This window comes from Bos indicus, chromosome 8, assembly GCF_029378745.1.
Source record: "Bos indicus isolate NIAB-ARS_2022 breed Sahiwal x Tharparkar chromosome 8, NIAB-ARS_B.indTharparkar_mat_pri_1.0, whole genome shotgun sequence".
Taxonomy (NCBI): Eukaryota; Metazoa; Chordata; class Mammalia; order Artiodactyla; family Bovidae; genus Bos; species Bos indicus.
The window spans coordinates 61346415-61366568 of record NC_091767.1 but is presented as its reverse complement, the minus strand read 5'-3'; the positions used below and the strand labels follow the sequence as shown (position 1 = coordinate 61366568).

The following is a 20154-nucleotide window of genomic DNA, read 5'->3' as shown; positions in this document are numbered from 1 at the left end:
ACCAAAACCAGACAAAGATGCCACAAAAAAGAGAAAACTACATGCCAATATCACTGATGAACATAGATGCAAAAATCCTTAACAAAATTCTAGCAAACAGAATCCAACAACATATTAAAAAGATCATACATCATGACCAAATGGGCTTTATCCCAGGGATGCAAGGATTCTTCAATATTCACAAATCAATCAATGTGATACACCACATTAACAAATTTAAAGATAAAAACCACATGATTATTTCAATAGATGCAGAGAAAGCCTTTGACAAAATTCAGCACCCATTTATGATCAAAACTCTCTAGAAAGCAGGCATAGAAGGAACATAACTCAACATAATAAAAGCCATAAAAGATAAACCCACAGCAAACATTATCCTCAATGGTGAAAAATCGAAAGCATTTCCCCTAAAGTCAGGAACAAGACAAGGGTGCTCACTCTCACTACTACTATTCAACACAGTTTTGTAAGTTTTAGCCACAGCAATCAGAGAAGAAAAAGAAATAAAAGGAACCCAGACTGGAAAGAAGTAAAACTCTCACTGTTTGCAGATGACATGATCCTCTACATATAAAACCCTAAAAATGCCACCAGAAAATTATTAGAGCTAATCAATGAATATAGTAAAGCTGCAATATATAAAATGAATACACAGAAATCCCTTGCATTTCTATACACTAACAATGAGAAAACAGAAAGAGAATTAAAAAAACCATCCCATTCACTATTGCGACAAAAAGAATAAAATACTTAGGAATAAATCTACCTAAAGAAACAAAAGACCTATATATACAATACTATAAATCACTGATGAAAGACACCAAAGAGGACACAAATAGATGGAGAAATATACCATGTTCATGGATTGGAAGAATCAATATAGTGAAAATGAGTATACTACCCAAAGCAATCTATAGATTCAATGCAATCCCTATCAAGTTACCAATGGTATTTTCCCAGAACTAGAACAAATAATTTCACAATATGTATGGAAATACAAAACCCTCGAATAGCCAAAGCAATCTTGAGAAAGAAGAATGGAAGTGGAGGAATCAACCTGCCTGGCTTTAGACTATACTACAAAGATACAGTCATCAAGACAGTATGGTATTGGCACAAAGACAAAAATATAGATCAATGGAACAAAATAGAAAGCCCAGAGATAAATCCACACATCTATGGACATCTTATCTTTGACAAAGGAGGCAAAAATATACAATGGAAAAAAGACAATCTCTTTAACAAATGGTGCTGGGAAAACTGGTCAACCACCTATAAAAGAATGAAACTAGAACACTTTCTAACACCATACACAAAAATAAACTTGAAATCGATTAAAGATCTAAATGTAAGACCAGAAACTATAAAACTCCTAGAGGAAAATGCAGGCAAAACATTCTCTGACATAAATCACAAGCAAGATCCTCTATGACCCACCTCCCAGAGTAATGGAAATAAAAACAAAAATAAACAAATGGGATCTAATTAAACTTAAAAGCTTTTGCACAACGAAGGAAACTACAAGCAAGGTGAAAAGACAGCCTTCAGAGTCTGGAGAAGATAATAGCAAATGAAGCAACTGACAAAGAATTAATCTCAAAAAATAAAACAGTTCATGTAGCTCAATATTAGAAAAATAAATGACCCAATCAAAAAATGGACCAAAGAACTAAACAGACATTTCTCCAAGAAGACATATAGATGGCTAACAAACACATGAAAAAATGCTCAACATCACTTGTTATCAGAGAAATTAAAATCAAAACCACAATGAGGTACCATCTCATGCCGGTCAGAATGGCTGCTATCAAAAAGTCTACAAACAAAAATGCTAGAGAGGGTGTGGAGAAAAGGGAACCCTCTTACACTTGTTGGTGGGAATCCAAACTAGTACAGCCACTATGGAGAACAGTGTGGAGATTCCTTAAAAAACTGGAAATAGAACTGCCAATATGACCTAGCAATCCCACTGTTGGGCATACACACTGAGGAAATCAGAATTGAAAGAGACATGTGTACCCCAATGTTCATCACAGCACTGTTCACAATAGCTAGGCTATGGAAGCAACCTAGATGTGCATCAGCATCTGAATGGATAAGAAAGTTGTGGTACATACACACAATGGATTATTACTCAGCTATTAAAAAGAACACGTTTGAATCAGTTCTAATGAGGTGGATGAAACTGGAGCCTATTATACAGAGTAAAGTAAGTCAGAAAGAAAAACACCATAGTATATTAATGCATATATATGGAATTTAGAAAGATGGCAATGATGACCCCATATGCGAGACAGCAAAAAAGACACAGATATCAAGAACAGACTTTTGGACTCTGTGGGAGAAGGCAAGGGTGGGATGATTTGAGAGAATAGCACTGAAACATGTATATTACCATATGTGAAACAGATCACCAGTCCAAGTTTGATGCATTAAACAGGGCACTCAAGGCTGGTGCACTGGGACAACCCAGAGGCATGGGATAGGGAGGGAGGTGGGAGGGGGTTTCGGGATGGGGGATACATGTACACCCATGCTGATTCATGTCAATGTATGGCAAAAACCAGCACAATACTGTAAAGTAATTAGCCTCCAATTAAAATAAATAATTTTTTTTTTTAAAGAGTAGCTAATAGAGCAGTGAGCAAGACAAAAATTGCTACTCGCATCTCCAGTGGTGAAAGACAGATAAAACCAAGAATACACATTCACGGACAGTATTAGATAATAATAAATGGTATATAGGCAATTAAAATGTTATGTAAATAAGTCATTGGTGGTGACTCAGATTGAGTATGGGGGACCTCATACTGCGAACGTCATTTCTCATAATAACCCCACCAACTATGTGATGACTGGGGAAATAGCATTTTAGGCATAAGGCATGGGAATAGGTAGTGCAAAGTCCTGAGGTGAGCATAAGCTTGCTATATTTGAGTATCTGAAAACTATCTATAACTTGGAAGTGTGATAGATGAAGGAAAATTGGGAGAAAAGGAGGTTCTAGAGGTGAAAAGGGACCAGATCATAAATGAGGGTGAAAAGCATTGGATTTAAGTGGCACGGGAAGCTAGTGTGAAGCTAATGGTAGGTACTCAACAGCTAACTGGTGACTGTTAGCACAAACTATAACCAATGATAGCATAATCCATCCCCCAAATAATAAATGTTCTCTGGAAAACTTATCTATGTTTAAAAGTTTCTCTGTGTCTGTGTAGATACATGACAATTTATCTCTGAGCCAAGATTTCTAGATTCATTCATGAGAAGGAAAATACTCTCACTTATATTTATTTCACTGAGTAAAGGTTCCATTGGTTCAAATCCTATGCAAAAGGATAAGGAAGTAATTATGAGGGGAGTTGATGAGAACCAAATTAGCAAGTATATCCAGACATTGGAACTTGACTTGACTGGTATGGATACAAGCAGGGACTTCCTCATATGCAGGGGCACCTGTACCCCTCACAGTACTTCTGGCTTCTCCCTGGGAGTACAGAACACAAAGAAAGTCACACTACAACACAACTCATCAGTGGTTCATTCCTGTCACTTCCTCTGTAGAGGCCACAGTGCTCTGGATCCCCTTTTCCTATGTCACCCTTTAATATACTAAACTGGTTTTTCATTATTATCTGCCTCCCCATTCCTAGAGTGCGAGGTGCTAAGGACAGACATCTTCATCTAGTCCACTCTGCATCCCTATGCCAAGATTCTAGAGTAAGTGTTGGCAAACCATGGCTGGCAGGCCAAATCCGGCTCACTGCCTGTTGTGTATGGCCCAAGAATGATTTTAACATTTTAAAACTGTCTGGCACTTTTAAACCACTGGGAGTGCTTCCACTGCAGGGGACACGGGTTTGATCCCTGGTTGGGGAATGAAGATCTCCCATGCTGCATGGTACAGCCAAAAATAATAATACATTTATTAAATGCATTATTAAATAAATAATACATTTTGATGGCCTCTCAGATTTGTATACATATATCCAAACTGATCAAACTGTACACTTTATAAATATGTGATGGTTACTGAAATTTAATTATACTTCAGTGAAGTTTTGAAAGAAATAAAATATTAGAAAGGGATAATATTAAATCCATTTTAGGACAGAGGTCTGTAATAAAAAACACATTTTTAGAATAGAAAAAATTAACAGTTTAAAAATCTTTTTTTTTCATGTATCATGTCCTCTTTTTTTATTTTTTAATTAAATATTTTGTAAGGTGTGAAAATTATACACAATTCAAAACTCAATGTCCCTAAGTAAAGTTTTATTGGAACACAGCCAGGCTGCTTTTCACACTGTAAGAGACCAGTGACAGGCCTACAAAGCTAAAATATTTACTATCTGGCTCTTGACAAAAAAAAGTCTCCCAACATCTCACCTAGAACACAGCACATGCTCAATAAATACCTGGTGAATGAGTAGATGTTACAGCCTCCAAAATTTTAGAAAGTGACCATGAATTATCCAGCCAATAAAAGTATTTAAAGTAGACATGAATACTGAAACTCTGCTACTGATTGAGGATACACAGCAAAAGCTTAATGGAATTTCTCTGAGTTTACTTTATTGCTTAAGTTTGAGGAAATTGCAAAGAGTACCAATGTTGCTCTGTCTGTCTGCAGCACTCTTCCCCCAGATAAGCATGGTTAATTAAGCTCCTTTGCCTCCTTCAAGTCTTGGCTCAGATGTTATTTTCTTAGTAAGGTCCTCCTGACCACCCTATTTAACACTGCTAGCTCCCTGCAATTGGTGTTCCCTATCCTGTTTCACTTTTTTTTTTTTAAACTCCAAGGTACTCACTACATCTGACACCTGTACTGTTTACTTATTTGGTTTGCCTATCCCCTAACTTGCAGGGATGTTGTCTGTTTTTTTGTTCAGTGTTGTACCCTCACTCCTGGAATAGGCCTAGGTGTATAGTAGGAGTTCACTAAGTATTAATAAATTGATAATCAGATAATGCATATATACGGAGAAGGCAATGGCACCCCACTCCAGTACTCTTGCCTGGAAAATCCCATGGATGGAGGAGCCTGGTAGGCTGCAGTCCATGGGGTCGCAAAGAATCGGACAAGACTGACGACTTCACTTTCACTTTTCACTTTCAGGCGTTGGAGAAGGAAATGGCAACCCACTCCAGTGTTCTTGCCTGGAGAATCCCAGGGAGGGGGAGACTGGTGGGCTGCCCTCTGGGGTCGCACAGATTCGGACACGACTGAAGCGACTTAGCAGCAGCAGCAGCAATGCATATATAAAGTGCAAGGACCATGTAAGTATCCAATACATTTTAGTTATTTTTAATAGTCTGGATACTTTGGGAAATAACATTAATTTTTTTGTGTCATTAAGGGAGAACTCATAAAATTATGCTTTGATATATTAAAAAGGCTGAAAAAATTAATACAGCTTCGTAAGTTCTCATACTTCACCTTGAGGGTGAGTGATGTACTCTGGCAGAACCAGGAAGGAATTAGTAATACAAAGAGAATAGGAATCAGTCATAGTACCAGGAACAGAGAGATCCTTCTAATCATGATTTTGAAACCATGTTTAATGTTGACACTTATTTTATTTTGAAAGTAATCTCATTCAAAAAGTTTCATATTTAGTCCCACTGTTCATTTATGCCCCAGATGAAGTGCAAACACTGAATGTTCATTCATCTGAATAATATCACTAGTTAAAAACTTCCATTATTATAATAAAAATAGCAACAGTATTTATATCGTGCTATGGAAATTCAAACTTTCGCAATAATTAATTAGTAAATGACATGACAAATGCTATCTGCTGCTATCATGTACTAGGACTTAATAGGAATGAAATCAGCCTAGATCTTACCTAATTAGAGAACATTTCTGTATTAGAAAATACAGTACTGAAAACTCAATAATGATTTCCAGTGGACAAGTTTTCATACTATGACCTAACAAAAATCTTACAGCTCTTTAAAGTGTTAGAAATAGAAATCTGTGACTCAATACTTCTGCCTTGGAGCATGTCTTTATTTTTAATTAACGGTAAAGGTCCAATTTAAAGCAGAATGTGTCAACTGATTAGCTCTGAGTTCAAAGTTCTGTCATACATGTCTGTACTGCAGACAAAAAGTTAAATGCAAGGGAATGAATGTAGTTTTCTAGAACTTTTTTTAAAGTTAAAAGATTTACCTAAAGACTGACCCACTGGATAACCAAATGAACTATTTATGAAAGCAGTTTTGTTTGTTTTTGTTTTTTGGTTACAGACATTTAAATAATCTTTATTTGTAGGGTGATATCTTGGAGATTACTTTACCATCAATATATAGAAGTAATAACCTGGTAGATAGCATTACCTATGAAAGGTCCATCCCATCTGCTATTCTTGCTAAAAGCTTTTCATGCACCAGTAAACTCAGTAAATATCAGAAGATAAAGCGTAAGCCTACCACGCCACGGATTTACTCCTAATGTCTCCTCAAAGTGCAGCCCGATGCAACGATTACAAATGATTTTCTTCTAATGTCATTTTACATAACCCTTTTTTCTGCATGAGTAGTTAGTGCGGAATGAATGAATGAATGCCATTAAAACAGTTAATCATTATCTGGGACACTGGCCTTACTCCCTTCACTACCAGGAATCTCCATGACAAAGGCCAAGAGATCAAAACGCCAGAGCTGCCTCAGTGTCCTATTTCTAACAGTAATTTTTTATGCAAATGAACCTGCTGGGGATCTCCCTCTGTGACCTTGGGCTGCCCTTATCTAGACTGACTTTGATCCAATGAGGGCTTGTATCTAGTTGAAGCTCATTACTATATAGGATCTGCAATCAATTTCATTAATTAAAGGGAATTTTCTACTCCTGTGAATGCAAAATAGACTTATTTTTATAATCATACATATGCTTAAAGATTAGACTATGTTTTTATTAATATAATTTGTTATATGAATATAGATTAAAAAGCAAATACATTAAGTGCTTGAAGTTAAATGTATTCATGACCAAATGTAACACTGAGTAAAGCACTGAGCTTAGCTTCAGTCCTCCTGAACATCTGTATACACATCTCTCAAATCAATTATGCTTTTCATGCTTGAGAACTACCTTATTCTTTCAAAAATATTTCCAATTAATTTATTCTTTTAATAAACAGCTCAAGCCTCCTTCCTATATTCATGTATTTTAAAATATCCAACCCAAGTAATCAAATAGGATTTGTCAAGAAAATGTTCCAACAATCCAAAACCTTGCCCACATAGTCAAAGTCCCTAGTTGAAGTGACCTAATGTCATGAATTTCACATTTGGACAGAACAAAAATTTGAATTTAAAACATACTTCTCCAATGTAAATATATTATTTTTACTACCAACTCTAGAATCAGATATAGTATTCTAAGTATTTTATTTAGTTTTATGAAAAGTCGTCAGGGAAAGAATGGATGCCTTCCCTTTCCTTTGGTGTTGTTCACAAAATAAATGCCAACAGAAAAGTAACTGGTACATATTCAAGGAAAATCACAGCTGGTGCCTAAAAGAATCAAAGAAAGAAACTTTAAAGTTGGGCAAATAGTTTTGCAGTGAACTGAACCAAAGCTGGGTCTGTGAAAAGGCAAAAATGCTTATCCTATAAAGGCTAGTATCTTGTTCTCCGTTTTCAGTGGTTTTCTGGAGTGGGCCCTCACACCTAGCAACCTGAACTCCAGGCCTACTCCACCCACGGTTTGAACAAAACCTTCCATTTCTGACAAATATTCATTGTATTACTTCCCTGTGAGAGATTTGGGAACAAAGTCTCATTTTAAAACAAAGCTTCCGAAGATTTTTAAGCTTTGTTTTTCCTCAGTGAAAAAAAAAGAATTCAATTGTATTCCAGCAGACATTGCCATTAATTTCCCTTATATCCTAAAAATTCCATTAAAAGCATCATATATAATGACATACCTGTATTTTCTATGTGTTAAAAAAACTATGTCATGTACCCAACAGACTCCCAATCCATCGAGTAATTCCTTAATTAGGCAGATTTTTGAAACATGTATTATGTACACAACAGACCGTAACGTCTCCTTTGGAGCATTTTCTAGTCTATCGGGTGATTACATCATTAAGCCACACATGCTACGTAGAAAAAATCCTTATGAAAATTCATGAAAAAATGTACAGCACATCATTAGCATGCAGCAGACGTGTATGCTTTTGATATTTTCTCTGTTAAAAAAAAACTACATGAAGTAATTAGTCCAGGTCATGAAAACATGAGAAAGGTACCAGACACTGGTAAAAAAGAAAATTGCAAAAAAAAAAAAAAATTGCATCTCTCATGGTTAAGCGGAGAGTAATAGAGCAATTTGCTTTATTGGAAGATGAATTCTAAAACAGTGTTCATTTGAACTGCAGCAAATAAAGTATGTTGCTTTATTCTGATTTGAAATTTGATTTGAAATTTCCTATGTACACATAACTTCCTCCCTACCCCTCTTTTGGACACTCTTAAGTTTTATAAGCCAATGGGTTGAAGGCTGCAAATAACCAGTGTGGCAAGACCATTAAGTATTCAAGTCCTTGAAGTACTGTATGTTTGTATACTTATATCTTTATTTTATGTAGCCTACAGTGTAAGGGATTACATGACTGTATCTTTTTCAAGTCAAAACTACACTACAGTAATAAGGATAGAGGTAAACAGTTGGTATAACTCCCAACCAGATAATATATTCACAATGTTAAGTGTTAGGCAAAATCTAACAGACAATATATTTGAAGACTAAAATGAATTAAGCATAAGTTTTATAAGGAGCTATTAAATTGATTAATTTATGGTTTTTCCTTTTGTAAATGACATTCTAACCCTACTTGACCTCCCCCCCAAAAAACCAACAACAAAAAAGAAAACCTCAGTAAGCAGAGAACAATGAACATATGCAAGACAGTAAGGATCACATTAATTTACCCTCTGAATGCTCCAAATCTTCATGGCTTAAAAAGCATCCCAATTTTCTCCAAAGGTAGTGGCATTTATTCACTGGGCCATAGCTAATTTTACATGGAATGCAAAAATGTTAGTTTAAGTTTAATTTACCACCCTATTTAAATATTTCCAATGTAGCTCTCAAACTGCAGAGCTATCCCTCCGTCTATTTTAATTTTAAAGTAAGTTAGCAAAGGCTTCTTTCTTAATCCCCAGAGACTACCTACATAGTGACACAAACGCACAAATTTATGACAGCAACATAAATGCTCTTCTGAAGTAATGTGCAACATTAAGTGAAAATCGTTTCCTGGAAAGATATTATAGGTATCTATATTTTATTTGCCATCTTAAACATATCTGGGTCTTTATGGCCTTATTTTAAAAATGTATTTCCTTTTTATATTTCCTGGTGCAAATGGACTGCATAAATAAGCAATGTGCTATGAGGCTTCAGACCAGCCGATAAAACCTTTCAATTTTCATGCCAGCTTCTTCTTTTGTAATTCAAATCCGCCTGGAAACTGGCAGCTCTGAAAACTGAAACAAGCACTGCCACAAATACCTTGTAATGCTATCGACCTTGTCTGCCCATGCAGTGAGAAAGGGGGATGCGTATGTGTCTGCAGCCATCCAGATAACACAACTCATTTTTTTGGGGGGGGTGGGGGGTGGGGTGGGGTGGGGATAACAGAAGCCAGCCCCAGACTGTGCACCAAAAGCAGTCATTACCAGTCGTGCTGGAGAATAAGTCTCTTCAAAATACACAGTGCATTTAAAAACCATATATGAGGCTGAGCCACTGCTGTCATTACCAATTTTAATTTAGCTCCTTCAGTTTGCCAGCCAGATAAACTCTTTAGTGCTGTTTTTTAATCTATTTGCCACATTTTATGTTTAAGATTATAGTAATATGGACAGGAGAAGGAATCACTTTTAGCGGAAATAAAGAAATAGATCCGCTTATCGGCGCCCATCAGAAAGTTCATTAATCAGCTAGGCTTTGTGCCCTCTAAATTGAAAGGTTAAATAATCCTCTCAGGAATATTTCTCGGCCCCTCCGCCAATTGTCCGGAGAGGAGCTGCCATTCATAGCACTCGGGATCGGTGACAGGGTATCTTACCACTGTTTGGACCCCAAACAATGATGGACAAATGGCCTGGTTTACAAAGAACCTTTTAGTACACGGATGGAAAAGGACCACAAGCTTTGATGAAGGGTGGAGGGATGAGGAGGGCGTGGAGACAGGATGTGGGGGGAAGGGAAAGAGAAGAACACATACATGTGTGAAGCCATTGATATTTTATGTGAATGTTTACTGGGGTAGACTATAAAACACAGAAACCACATTAATATACATCTTACAACCACATGCAGTGCTTAACATATTCAAATCTGCCTATATATTTTGCATATAATTGCACATAAACTATCCCACTGAAAAACTGTAGAATAATAGAACCATAGCTTTATTATATTTATTAGCTAATACACAGGGGATCCAAATAAGCCCCGAGATTCTCATTTTTGTCATAACTTCACATGACTTACAACACATACTTCTTCCCCTGCTGATAGCCCACCCATGCTTATCCTACTGAAATACTCTTAGCCACCAGCCACAAAGGTAGAGAATTCCACAGCAGTAAGTACCTGCTTAAAGGGGGGGAAGTAATGCTTTTACAATATGCTCCACCTTAGCTCCTGCTTGTCCTAAAATAAAGAATATGGAATAGGAATGCTCTTTGAAAGACTATCAATCACATCCATTGAGGAAGTGTTTAATGTTTTGTTGTCCTTTCTGCTGGACCTAGATGAGAATATGGGTGGGAGTCTTCAGAACAACTGATCAAGCTCTTATAACTCAATGTTTTGTGAAATCAGGCTGGTTTCTGGCATCAGTTATATGAAGGCACAGGAAACAGTTTTACCTGAAGGGCAAAAAATTGATATGCTATTTTGCTTCATTTTTTTAATCTGATAAACATAAACTCTCTAGCTTTGGTGGAAAGTATTATAATTGCTTATAAGAGATAACTATATTCAGATGACACTGAAGTTACCACTTAAGAATTATACATTTATTAACAATGTGCTTTTTTCAAAATGATATCATTTTATCTTTGTAATGGTACACATTCTATATCATCATTTTCACTAAGAGAGGGAGTAAATATGTTTGTGATCTACTTTTAAAAAGTCTTTATAATGATTTTTAGGCAAATCAAATTAAGAAAATAACTTGTTTGCTATATTTAATTAAAAGTTACCTATATTTCTAGAAAGAAGATGAGCATAAATAACTAGAAAATGAAAACTGAAGTAAATAATTTTAAGAAAAGACACTGCTTATGGGGATTTCATTTCAACAGCTCTAAGGAGGAAACATTTTTAGGAGACAGACATGAAAAGGGTCATTATGGATCTCATCTTAGGCAAATAGAAGACTTTAAAATACATAATCTGAGTTTGGGATACTAGTCCAGTGTTTTATCTCTACAGGAGTGAGTCATCTGTGGGATGGCTGTACTGGAGCTCACAGAGTGTTAAACATAGGCTGTGTGTTAGGTACTGTGCCAAGTACTTTACATTTATTATTTCACAGCATACTTACAACAACCCTAGAAGGCTTTATACCCATTTTTCAGATGAAGAAACTGAGGATCTCAAAAGGGAAATATTTTAACTAGGTTTGCACAGCTAGTAAATGAAAGTTATAATTTAAACCACAGTCTGATCCCAAAGCTGGCATTCTTTCCTCCATATTATGATTAAAACATTTCCTAGTAATTTCCTCAGAAATAAGCCTGCCCTTTCACCCCAATTTTACAGCACATTTTTCTAAAGACTTTAATATGTGAGAAGGAATATGATATAAAGACAAATAAATGAAATGTGAGTGATTTAAGGAGGAGGGAATTAAGATTTTATTGTATAAATATAGTTAAGGAACAATCCAAAATTTAGTTCCCTTAACTGAAAAGAAATGTGGGATAATCCACAAATACATGTAAAGGAACAATACTTATGTAAAACTGGTATTTATAGACATCCATATACTACAAAATTATAAAGGTGACCTTAAAATCTATTTAAGAGTTAATTCTGTATGAGTTTTGGAAAAGAGGAATTAAAATACTGGGATAGCTTTATTAACAATTGATTTATACAATGAATCCTTTTTACAAAGCTAATATGGATTTCTGAACATTCTTAGTGAATAATTCTTATTTTTCAAATGTGATCTAGTAGTGTATTGGTATACCAATTAAGGGGGAGATCTATTTTAATTCAAAAGATATTTAAAAAATATTTTTGTTCAACTGTCCTCTAAACATGTAGCATTTTTCTTCATTTAATAGTTTAGATATTTCTAAAAAACCAGAGTTGTTGGTCTTGGAGGACCAATGCTGAACTCAAAACAGCTAGAAGAAAATATCTGCAAATGTACAAAAATGTAACTCTCATGACTTTCTGGTATCTGGGGATCAAATGGCAAATGAATTCCAAGTCTAAAATCTGGGTTTATCAGCAATTCATTAACTTATAGTAATTTAAGAGATTTTGCTTTTAAAATATGAAACTTAATTCAACCTAAGTTTACAACTGTATTTTATATCATAACAGAAAATATAACACTAATTGAGAGAGATTATTCATGTCAATAAGTCAAGGGGTTCTTTCAGGAGCCTTTTCCTGAAGATTAGTCAAATGACTGAACGAAACCTTTAAAGGTTATAGTTGATGATGATTGTGAATAATCAATTCCTATATACTTAAGACCTGTTAGGAATTACTGTAATCTACCATGTCATTCACATGCACAACTACTAAAAGGAATGCTTACTACAAATATCACTGGTCCAGTATACTTTTATTCTTGCATTGAAATGTCCAGAGAAGATCATGACAAGCTCAATCACCTGGAATATATTTAAGGAATGCATGAACCACGTGTTCAAAGCACATATGAATAACAATCACTCGAATATGCTAAAATTGTCCTACCTAATAATTCTATACTCTTAACGTGTATTTAACCTGACAAAAAATAAGCATTCAACATTTCAGATTTTTAAATTCTAATTTATTATACAGCTAGGTATTATTGTGCAGTATTAAACTTCATGAATCTTGAAAATTCTCAGGCTCTCTGCTTACATTAACTTTTGTCATATTTGGAACAATATTTCAAAGTGTAGAGCTTCAAAGGAAAACACAATGTAGTTTTCTTTGGGATTATATGAATGATGAATGTTTTTTAAGGAGAAGAAAGAAAATATTTTTAAAATGTTGTACATGCTAAAATTATAAATACTTAGAAATTGAGATTTAATTGTAACAAAATTTAAGTATCAAGAAGAAATTGCCCCTATAACGACTAACTATAATTCCTTTCTAAGTATAAAGGTGAACACACTATGGAAAAGAAAAAAAGAGTAGCAAAAAGCCCAAATGTAATTTTCCATGTTTCTATAATCTTTAGGAGAAACATTTATTAACAGGTAAGAAAATATAAACCGCAACAGGTATTTCTTTAAAATTCTAAAATGGAAGTAAAATTTGAAGCCCATATAGTAAATATATGTCTTATATGTAATAGACTTTGCTCCCAGCCACTAAGGGGCATACAAACAGCACAGGAATTTTTTTTGTCAGTTGAAGAAAGGAAGTTTATAATAGAGCTTAAGATTCAATTAGTTTATTATTAGCAACATGCACTACCTAAAAAAACCAGAAATCACAATAATGGGTGATTAGGACATTAAAGATACTTAGAAAATGACAAAAACACAGCTGTTTCCTGGACAAAATATTTATAAAGAATCTTTTCTAGATTGTGTGAATGCTGCATACTTCTCATTTCTTCTGAAACATTTAAATCTACATTAGAATATTTTCATAAAGCACTTGATATTATTTAAATATATTAAAACAACTACTCAAAATATGCCATATTGATTCCCCATTTAAAACAAACTAATTTTTGCATTAAATACTGGAAATCAAGTAAGTTGGGCATTCTCACTGAAGGAGATGACACCTCAATATTCCTTCGACAAAATAAAAATATGAAGGCTCTCTCATGTGCTTTAATAAATAGAAATAAACTATATTCAAATCTAAATAATTTATGCTATTCAAATTCAAAAATAAGTTTGTGTATATACAATGTCTAGAGGTCTGAGGAAACACTGTGAGAGTAAAAATAACATATGCATTTATAATTCACAACATTCACCTTTTTCCCCCTTCCTATTACAGAAGCTTTCGAAAATTGCTTTTTGATGATTTGGCAAATTGTATTTATTTTTAAATGAATCTCATTTATTGAGATTGATAATTCCAGGTTTCATTTGCTTTGAAATTGCATTTTCCAATTGCTTCCAATGATAAGTTCTAGCAAATGTGGTCCAACATGCTAGTGAAAAAAATCAGTTGACCTACTCTTTAAATGTAGTATTTATCTTTTATACTAAATTCAAAACATGGTTAGATTGCACTAAAAAATTATTAGCAAAATGGTGACACTAAATTCTTTAAGAACAAGGTGAGTGCTTTAAGTAAATATTAAAGTACTCACATAAATTTTCCATTTGAAAAAAATCTTTAAAAATTTTGGTCACTGTATAAATATATTTTCTATCTCTGCTATCAAAATGGAATATTAGAAAATAAGTCATCAATGCTTATTCAGAAAACTCTTTTTATTCAGACACCAAAGTAACCTGAAACAGAAAGCAGCATGATTTATTTTCTAGTACTACTATGGAAAGATGGCCCTGAGGTACTACAAAACAGTCATGTACAATCTGAATCCTCAGAGCATAGTACATTCACATTTATGGTAGTGTTCTAGTATTAAGGGCATTTTAATAAAAACTAAAACTCTGAAAAATTTTACAGAGATGTAATATCTTAATAACAACACTTAACCATAGTGATTCAAGACACAGAGGAAAAAGCCCTACAATTTACACAAGAGTATTTCCAGTTCTTAAGGAAGCTGGCAAAGTGAACTGAAAGACCAAAATAAGGGCCTCCAAAATGAATTTATAAAGTCTTAGTTTGTGATAATTTGTATGCCAGTCTTCAAAAAAAAAGTATGAAGAAAAAGGTGACTTAAATAATTCTAAAATAGAGTGAGGCTGAGTTCTCACTCTGTTTGGAAGTATCTGACATTTTAAAACACAGTATGTAACCAGTTCTATTTCCATAGACACACATACATGGAAGAAAAATCAAAGTCCTAGCACTTGATATCCGCTGTGTGGATGGGGTTCTTGTGGGTTTTGCAGTTCTGTTTATGTAGCCAAGAAGCTCTCATTAGGAGATTTAGGATTCCCAATATATAGTCAATGAAGAGAGAGAAAGAGAAAAAGAGGGAGAGATTTTTGTCCATGAAAAGAAAAGGTTTTGGCTTGAGGCTGACTTTTTGAAGCTCTTTTAACTCTTCATTTTTTTTCACATTTTAAGTTAATTAAAATATATTCCATTTTAATATGAGCCAGGTAGAAAACTGTCACCCACCCTAACTGATATCACAATTCCAGGATAAATGCCTTTGTATAGCTGTTGCCTCATAATGAAATTCCACTTTCTTGGTCCTTCCTTCTGGACTATAAAACACAGTTCTAAAGTTAAATTTGAATCTGTTGGCATTTAGGGTTGCCTATTCAATGTATGGCAGAGAATGTTTTAGAGAGTAACATTCAAACTCCCATTTCCATACTGTGAAAATCCAAAGAACGCATTTCTAAATTGATGTTTTCAAGTAAGGAGAGAAAACTAAGTGGCAAGATGAAATGATATCGTTAGTGATGGTCCATAAGATACACTCTGGCATTCAATTAGTTCAGGTAAGACTACTATTAATTACTAGTAAATGCAGGTCACAAGCCTTTCCTAAACTAGAAAGGAAGACAGGGAAGCTATTCCTTTCTGTTCATGTCCCTGAGAGCAAGTATTTTGCTTTTTGAGTTCTAGGTATTTCAAACATTTTATATAAAGAAACACTCAAAACCTGATTCTTTCAAAAAGGTCACATTTGCTTCCTGTTTAAACTTTTAGTTAAAATAAAAGGTAGTAGGTTGTAACACATTTTAACAATGCACACAAAGAAATCCAAGCACAAAATTAAACATAAAAGATGTATTGTCCTTTTTGGTTCTTAATACATCTGTCCCCCAAATAGCAAACTCCTGGTTACTTTTTAAAGTAAGTAGATTAAAAACAAGATTAACAAAATGTCTAAAACATGTCAAATTATAGCCTCTACTAGTTAAAAATTCTGTTGGTTGTAAAACTCTGTTGGTGGCCATTTTGGCCTGGGATTTTTAATATAAATGAGACTAGAAATGACAGGGGATGGGGGAAGGGACTTTCCTTCTTGAATAGTTAAAGAGGGAAATTTTTTAAATCTAGAATGAGTTATCTGAAAGATGAAAAAGAATATTCAAAGTTAGGCTTTACCAAAATCTGAAAATATTACAGAAATTAAAATACAAGAACAGTGCTATATTATTGAAGATTTAAAAAACTTTCTAAACATTTTTTGAAGGAGGTAAATACACAAACTATTCAGAAAAATTATTTAAATGCTAAATAAAAATCATATATTATTCTTTTTCCCATGCAGATCTACAAATTGACAATCTAAAGTCATTAAATTATATGATATAATTTTATAGCCACTAAATAAATATATAAAGAAAAATGACATGGCCAAACATTTGCTATAACATGGATATATATAAATATATGTAGTGCCAGAGTTTTATTAGGATGCACCCTTTAGGATGATGGTCTTATTTCTTTTTTCTTTATTAGTATAGTGAGTCTAGTCAAGTCTGGTTAAAAAGCTATTATTCAGATATAAGTTATAAAGGAGACTTTATTTGACCTCTCATGAAATTACTGAAAACAGTGAATACTTCTTTAATTTTCTTATTTCAGAATGTTTTAAGGAATTTCTGATTTGATTTCACAGGCTCATTTAAACCAGTCAACTCTACCATCTTTCCTGTGTGTTTGAGAAATAAAACTATGTTTAACCTACAGATTTTTTTTTTTTAAAGAAAGTGATTCCTGGATAGATCTTAAATTGTAGTAGTTAAACTTTAGATTGTGTAAATGTCCTTCTATCCTCACTGACTGGCACTCAGATAAATGCAATCAAAAGCTTCTCAAATGTAAACATTTCTAAACCAGATATACAAATCCACTTCTTCCTTCAAAAAAGAAAGCATAGTTCATTCTGAATAAGAAATGGGCATATTTTGGTTAGTAAAAGAAATTAATCAATGATTATGTGTAGAAATATCCAATTTTAAGAAGATTAGTTTAAATGACTATACAATAGCAGTTCTAACCTGGGCTTCATTAGTTGGTCACTGCCCTGATTGATGCCACATTCATGTGTGAGGGCTACCATGAGTCAATAGATGGCAGTCCATCGCCTAGTAAAAGAGCTGAAGATGACTAAAATCATCATGTATCTTGCTTTTATTCAAGATTAAATATTGCTTAATTGCACACATTAGGATATTGCCTATATGCATAATTAGTTTAGCTGGATTGATGTACACGATTATAAATATACTTGTTTTGCATTTATGCTTGCACAGGAAACTAACACTTAATTACTTATTATTTGAAACTTGATAATTTAGAATTGTGATAGTTATTTCAATATTATTTTGAAAAATTAATCATGATCCCAGATTTAAGACAAACTTTTCAAAATGATTTTGTTAAACCTACAGATAGAATAGACTGTAATTTCTCCAAAGGCAAATTCCTTTTGTTTTTACTTTTTCCTAACTATTCCTTTTATAATTTATGTTTTTCAAAAGCTACAATATTAAACAAACCTTAAAATATCTGTTATACCAAACACTGATTTTTATCCTTCTATGATAGTTATACAAAAAAAAATACAGGTGCAAATAATGAAAAGAATAGTTTTAAAATGGTATTTCCTACACTTCAAGTTTTCATGATTGGAATTCTCTAACTTACAGGAAAACAGAAAATTAATGCAATGTCATATACATTAGGCTATTACTTAATAAAAATGCTGATGAAAAACTTGCTATACAGTTCCAAAGAGTGAAAAGTATAATACATGACTCGATTCCAGTTAAGTTTAGGCTAAGAATTTCACCATAGTGTGTTAGGATAAAAAAAACTGCTACCTATACACAAACATAATGTATTCATATGCATTATATCTGTAACAATATGTGTAATGTGTGTGTATGTGTGTGTGTGTGTGCTCACTCACATGTGTGTGTATTTATTTATTTTTGAGTAGGGGATAACACTAAAGAATTTTAACAAAACCCAATTTGGGATCGAGGATAGTAGAGGAATTACAGCTTTCTACCAAGAATCTTTGAACAAAGTAAACAGTGACAACAGAATGTGAAAACAAACCACCTGCTGTACTTCTGGGGCTTGTAACAGGCACACTGATAGTCTGAGTCGACTTATTGGTTTGTTTTTACTTCTTAAGGGGAGAGCAGAAAGAAGACATGCTTTGTAAAAACTTTACCGTTTCTATTTTACTATGTTCTCCTACAAACAAAAAACTTTTTTCATTAAGTTAAACTTTAAAGAACTGCTTTTAAATATACTGCATAACTGTATAAGTACAAGAGTAATTTTTATTGTTGTTTCTTGCTCAGCACAACATATTTAATATATTAAAAGAAATGACTAGTGGGTCTATGGTGAATTACTGAAATTATTTAAGCTAAATATTAAAAATAAACTGACTCATATTATTGAGCTTTAGTCAATTTGATTCCTCAGCAGACTATGTTTTCTGCTTCTACTTGGCCTAAAATCATAGTAAAAGGAAACCAAAGAATTAAATAATTTGAATGGTATAAAGAAGATATTTATACATTTTGAGTAAGTCAAGAAGGGCTTAAGGATATGACAGCTGAATTGTTCTATGTGAAAGATACATTAAGTTTTTTCTAGCTTCACTAAAACATAATGTGTAAAGCTTTCAGTAAAGCCAGAAAAATTATAATGGAACATAGTGTGGATAGTATGCTTGTGGACTATAGATAATACAACATTTTAAAGACACTGGATTGCTGAATTACTACTGTTCTTTTTTGCTCCTAGCATACTTTTCCCCTTTAATGAATGTTATCTAGGAAAACTGAGAAATACCATGATGTAATCATTAAATGATGTGAGTAATAAAAAACAATGAAAATCTTTCAAGAACTGGAAAATAAAGGACAGAGTAGTGGGCAGGGGAGAAGAGAAAAAGTATATTATTGCTTTCTCAGTGCAAAAATGCTTCAGATTTTTATTATCTTCCAGTAGAAGATGCTTGTCTATATTTTATGGTCAACAGTTCAGAGAAGGGTAAATAGGCTAGGTCTTGGGGAAAATAAAAAAGGTGTTTCTACTCACCGTTAGGTGATACTGCCTCCAGATTTCTGGGCAAGCCTGGAAAATAAAAATATTGATCAGCTGCGAGCATGAAACAAGGTACTTTACAGCCTGTTGGTTTTGGCATAACCCAGCATCCACCGGTGTCGGTCACAGGAAAATAAGAAGCTTAACAGAAAGGGTCTGCATTTCAGCTTCAAAAACCTGGCTAGACAGTTTAATTGAATTTTACACTGGTTTAACACACTCCCTGCCATTGTCAGAAAGCCAGTAACAAAGTTTTCTCTCTCTTTTTTTCTTTTCAGGTTAGAAGTTTTGGGCACTAAGATGTGATTAAGAGCCATAACTCAGTTAAACTGATAAATGAACAGCAGTGTTCAAAAATCAATAAGACTCACCAAGTACACCTTTTAAAAGAACATTTTGAACCCTGGTAGTATGATAGAAAACAATTTAATAGCAACTACTTTTAAGAAGACTTCACTGTAGTTATAAATTTCTGATGTTTTACCTAATCATTTGCTATACTCTATGAAATACATAAAAAAGAACTAAAAAAGCAAAACAAAAGACAGCTTTAAGAATCTTGACTTTTCCCATAAAAGTCAAGTCTTCTCCACTGTTACATTTATAGAGATATAACTTTAAAAACCCAATAAAACCACAATAATTTTGTAAAAGAATGATTTACTGAAGCCAGAATAGGTAACAACAAAACCAAAACAAGCAAAAGCAACAGCAACAAAAACCAGTTAGGAGATACTTCCTTATGG

The 20154-nt window shown here is 33.7% G+C and overlaps 1 protein-coding gene across 3 annotated transcripts in view; it reads right to left on the bottom strand.

Moving 5' to 3' along the window:
• Positions 1 to 20154, bottom strand: part of ZCCHC7 (zinc finger CCHC-type containing 7) — a 257902-nt gene that overhangs the window by 14480 nt on the left and 223268 nt on the right. For all 3 annotated transcript variants that reach the window (XM_070794773.1, XM_019966215.2, XM_070794774.1), the window contains one exon: positions 19403 to 19438. In XM_070794773.1, the coding sequence (XP_070650874.1) occupies positions 19403 to 19438 (36 nt within the window). The remainder of the gene's footprint in view (positions 1 to 19402; positions 19439 to 20154) is intronic.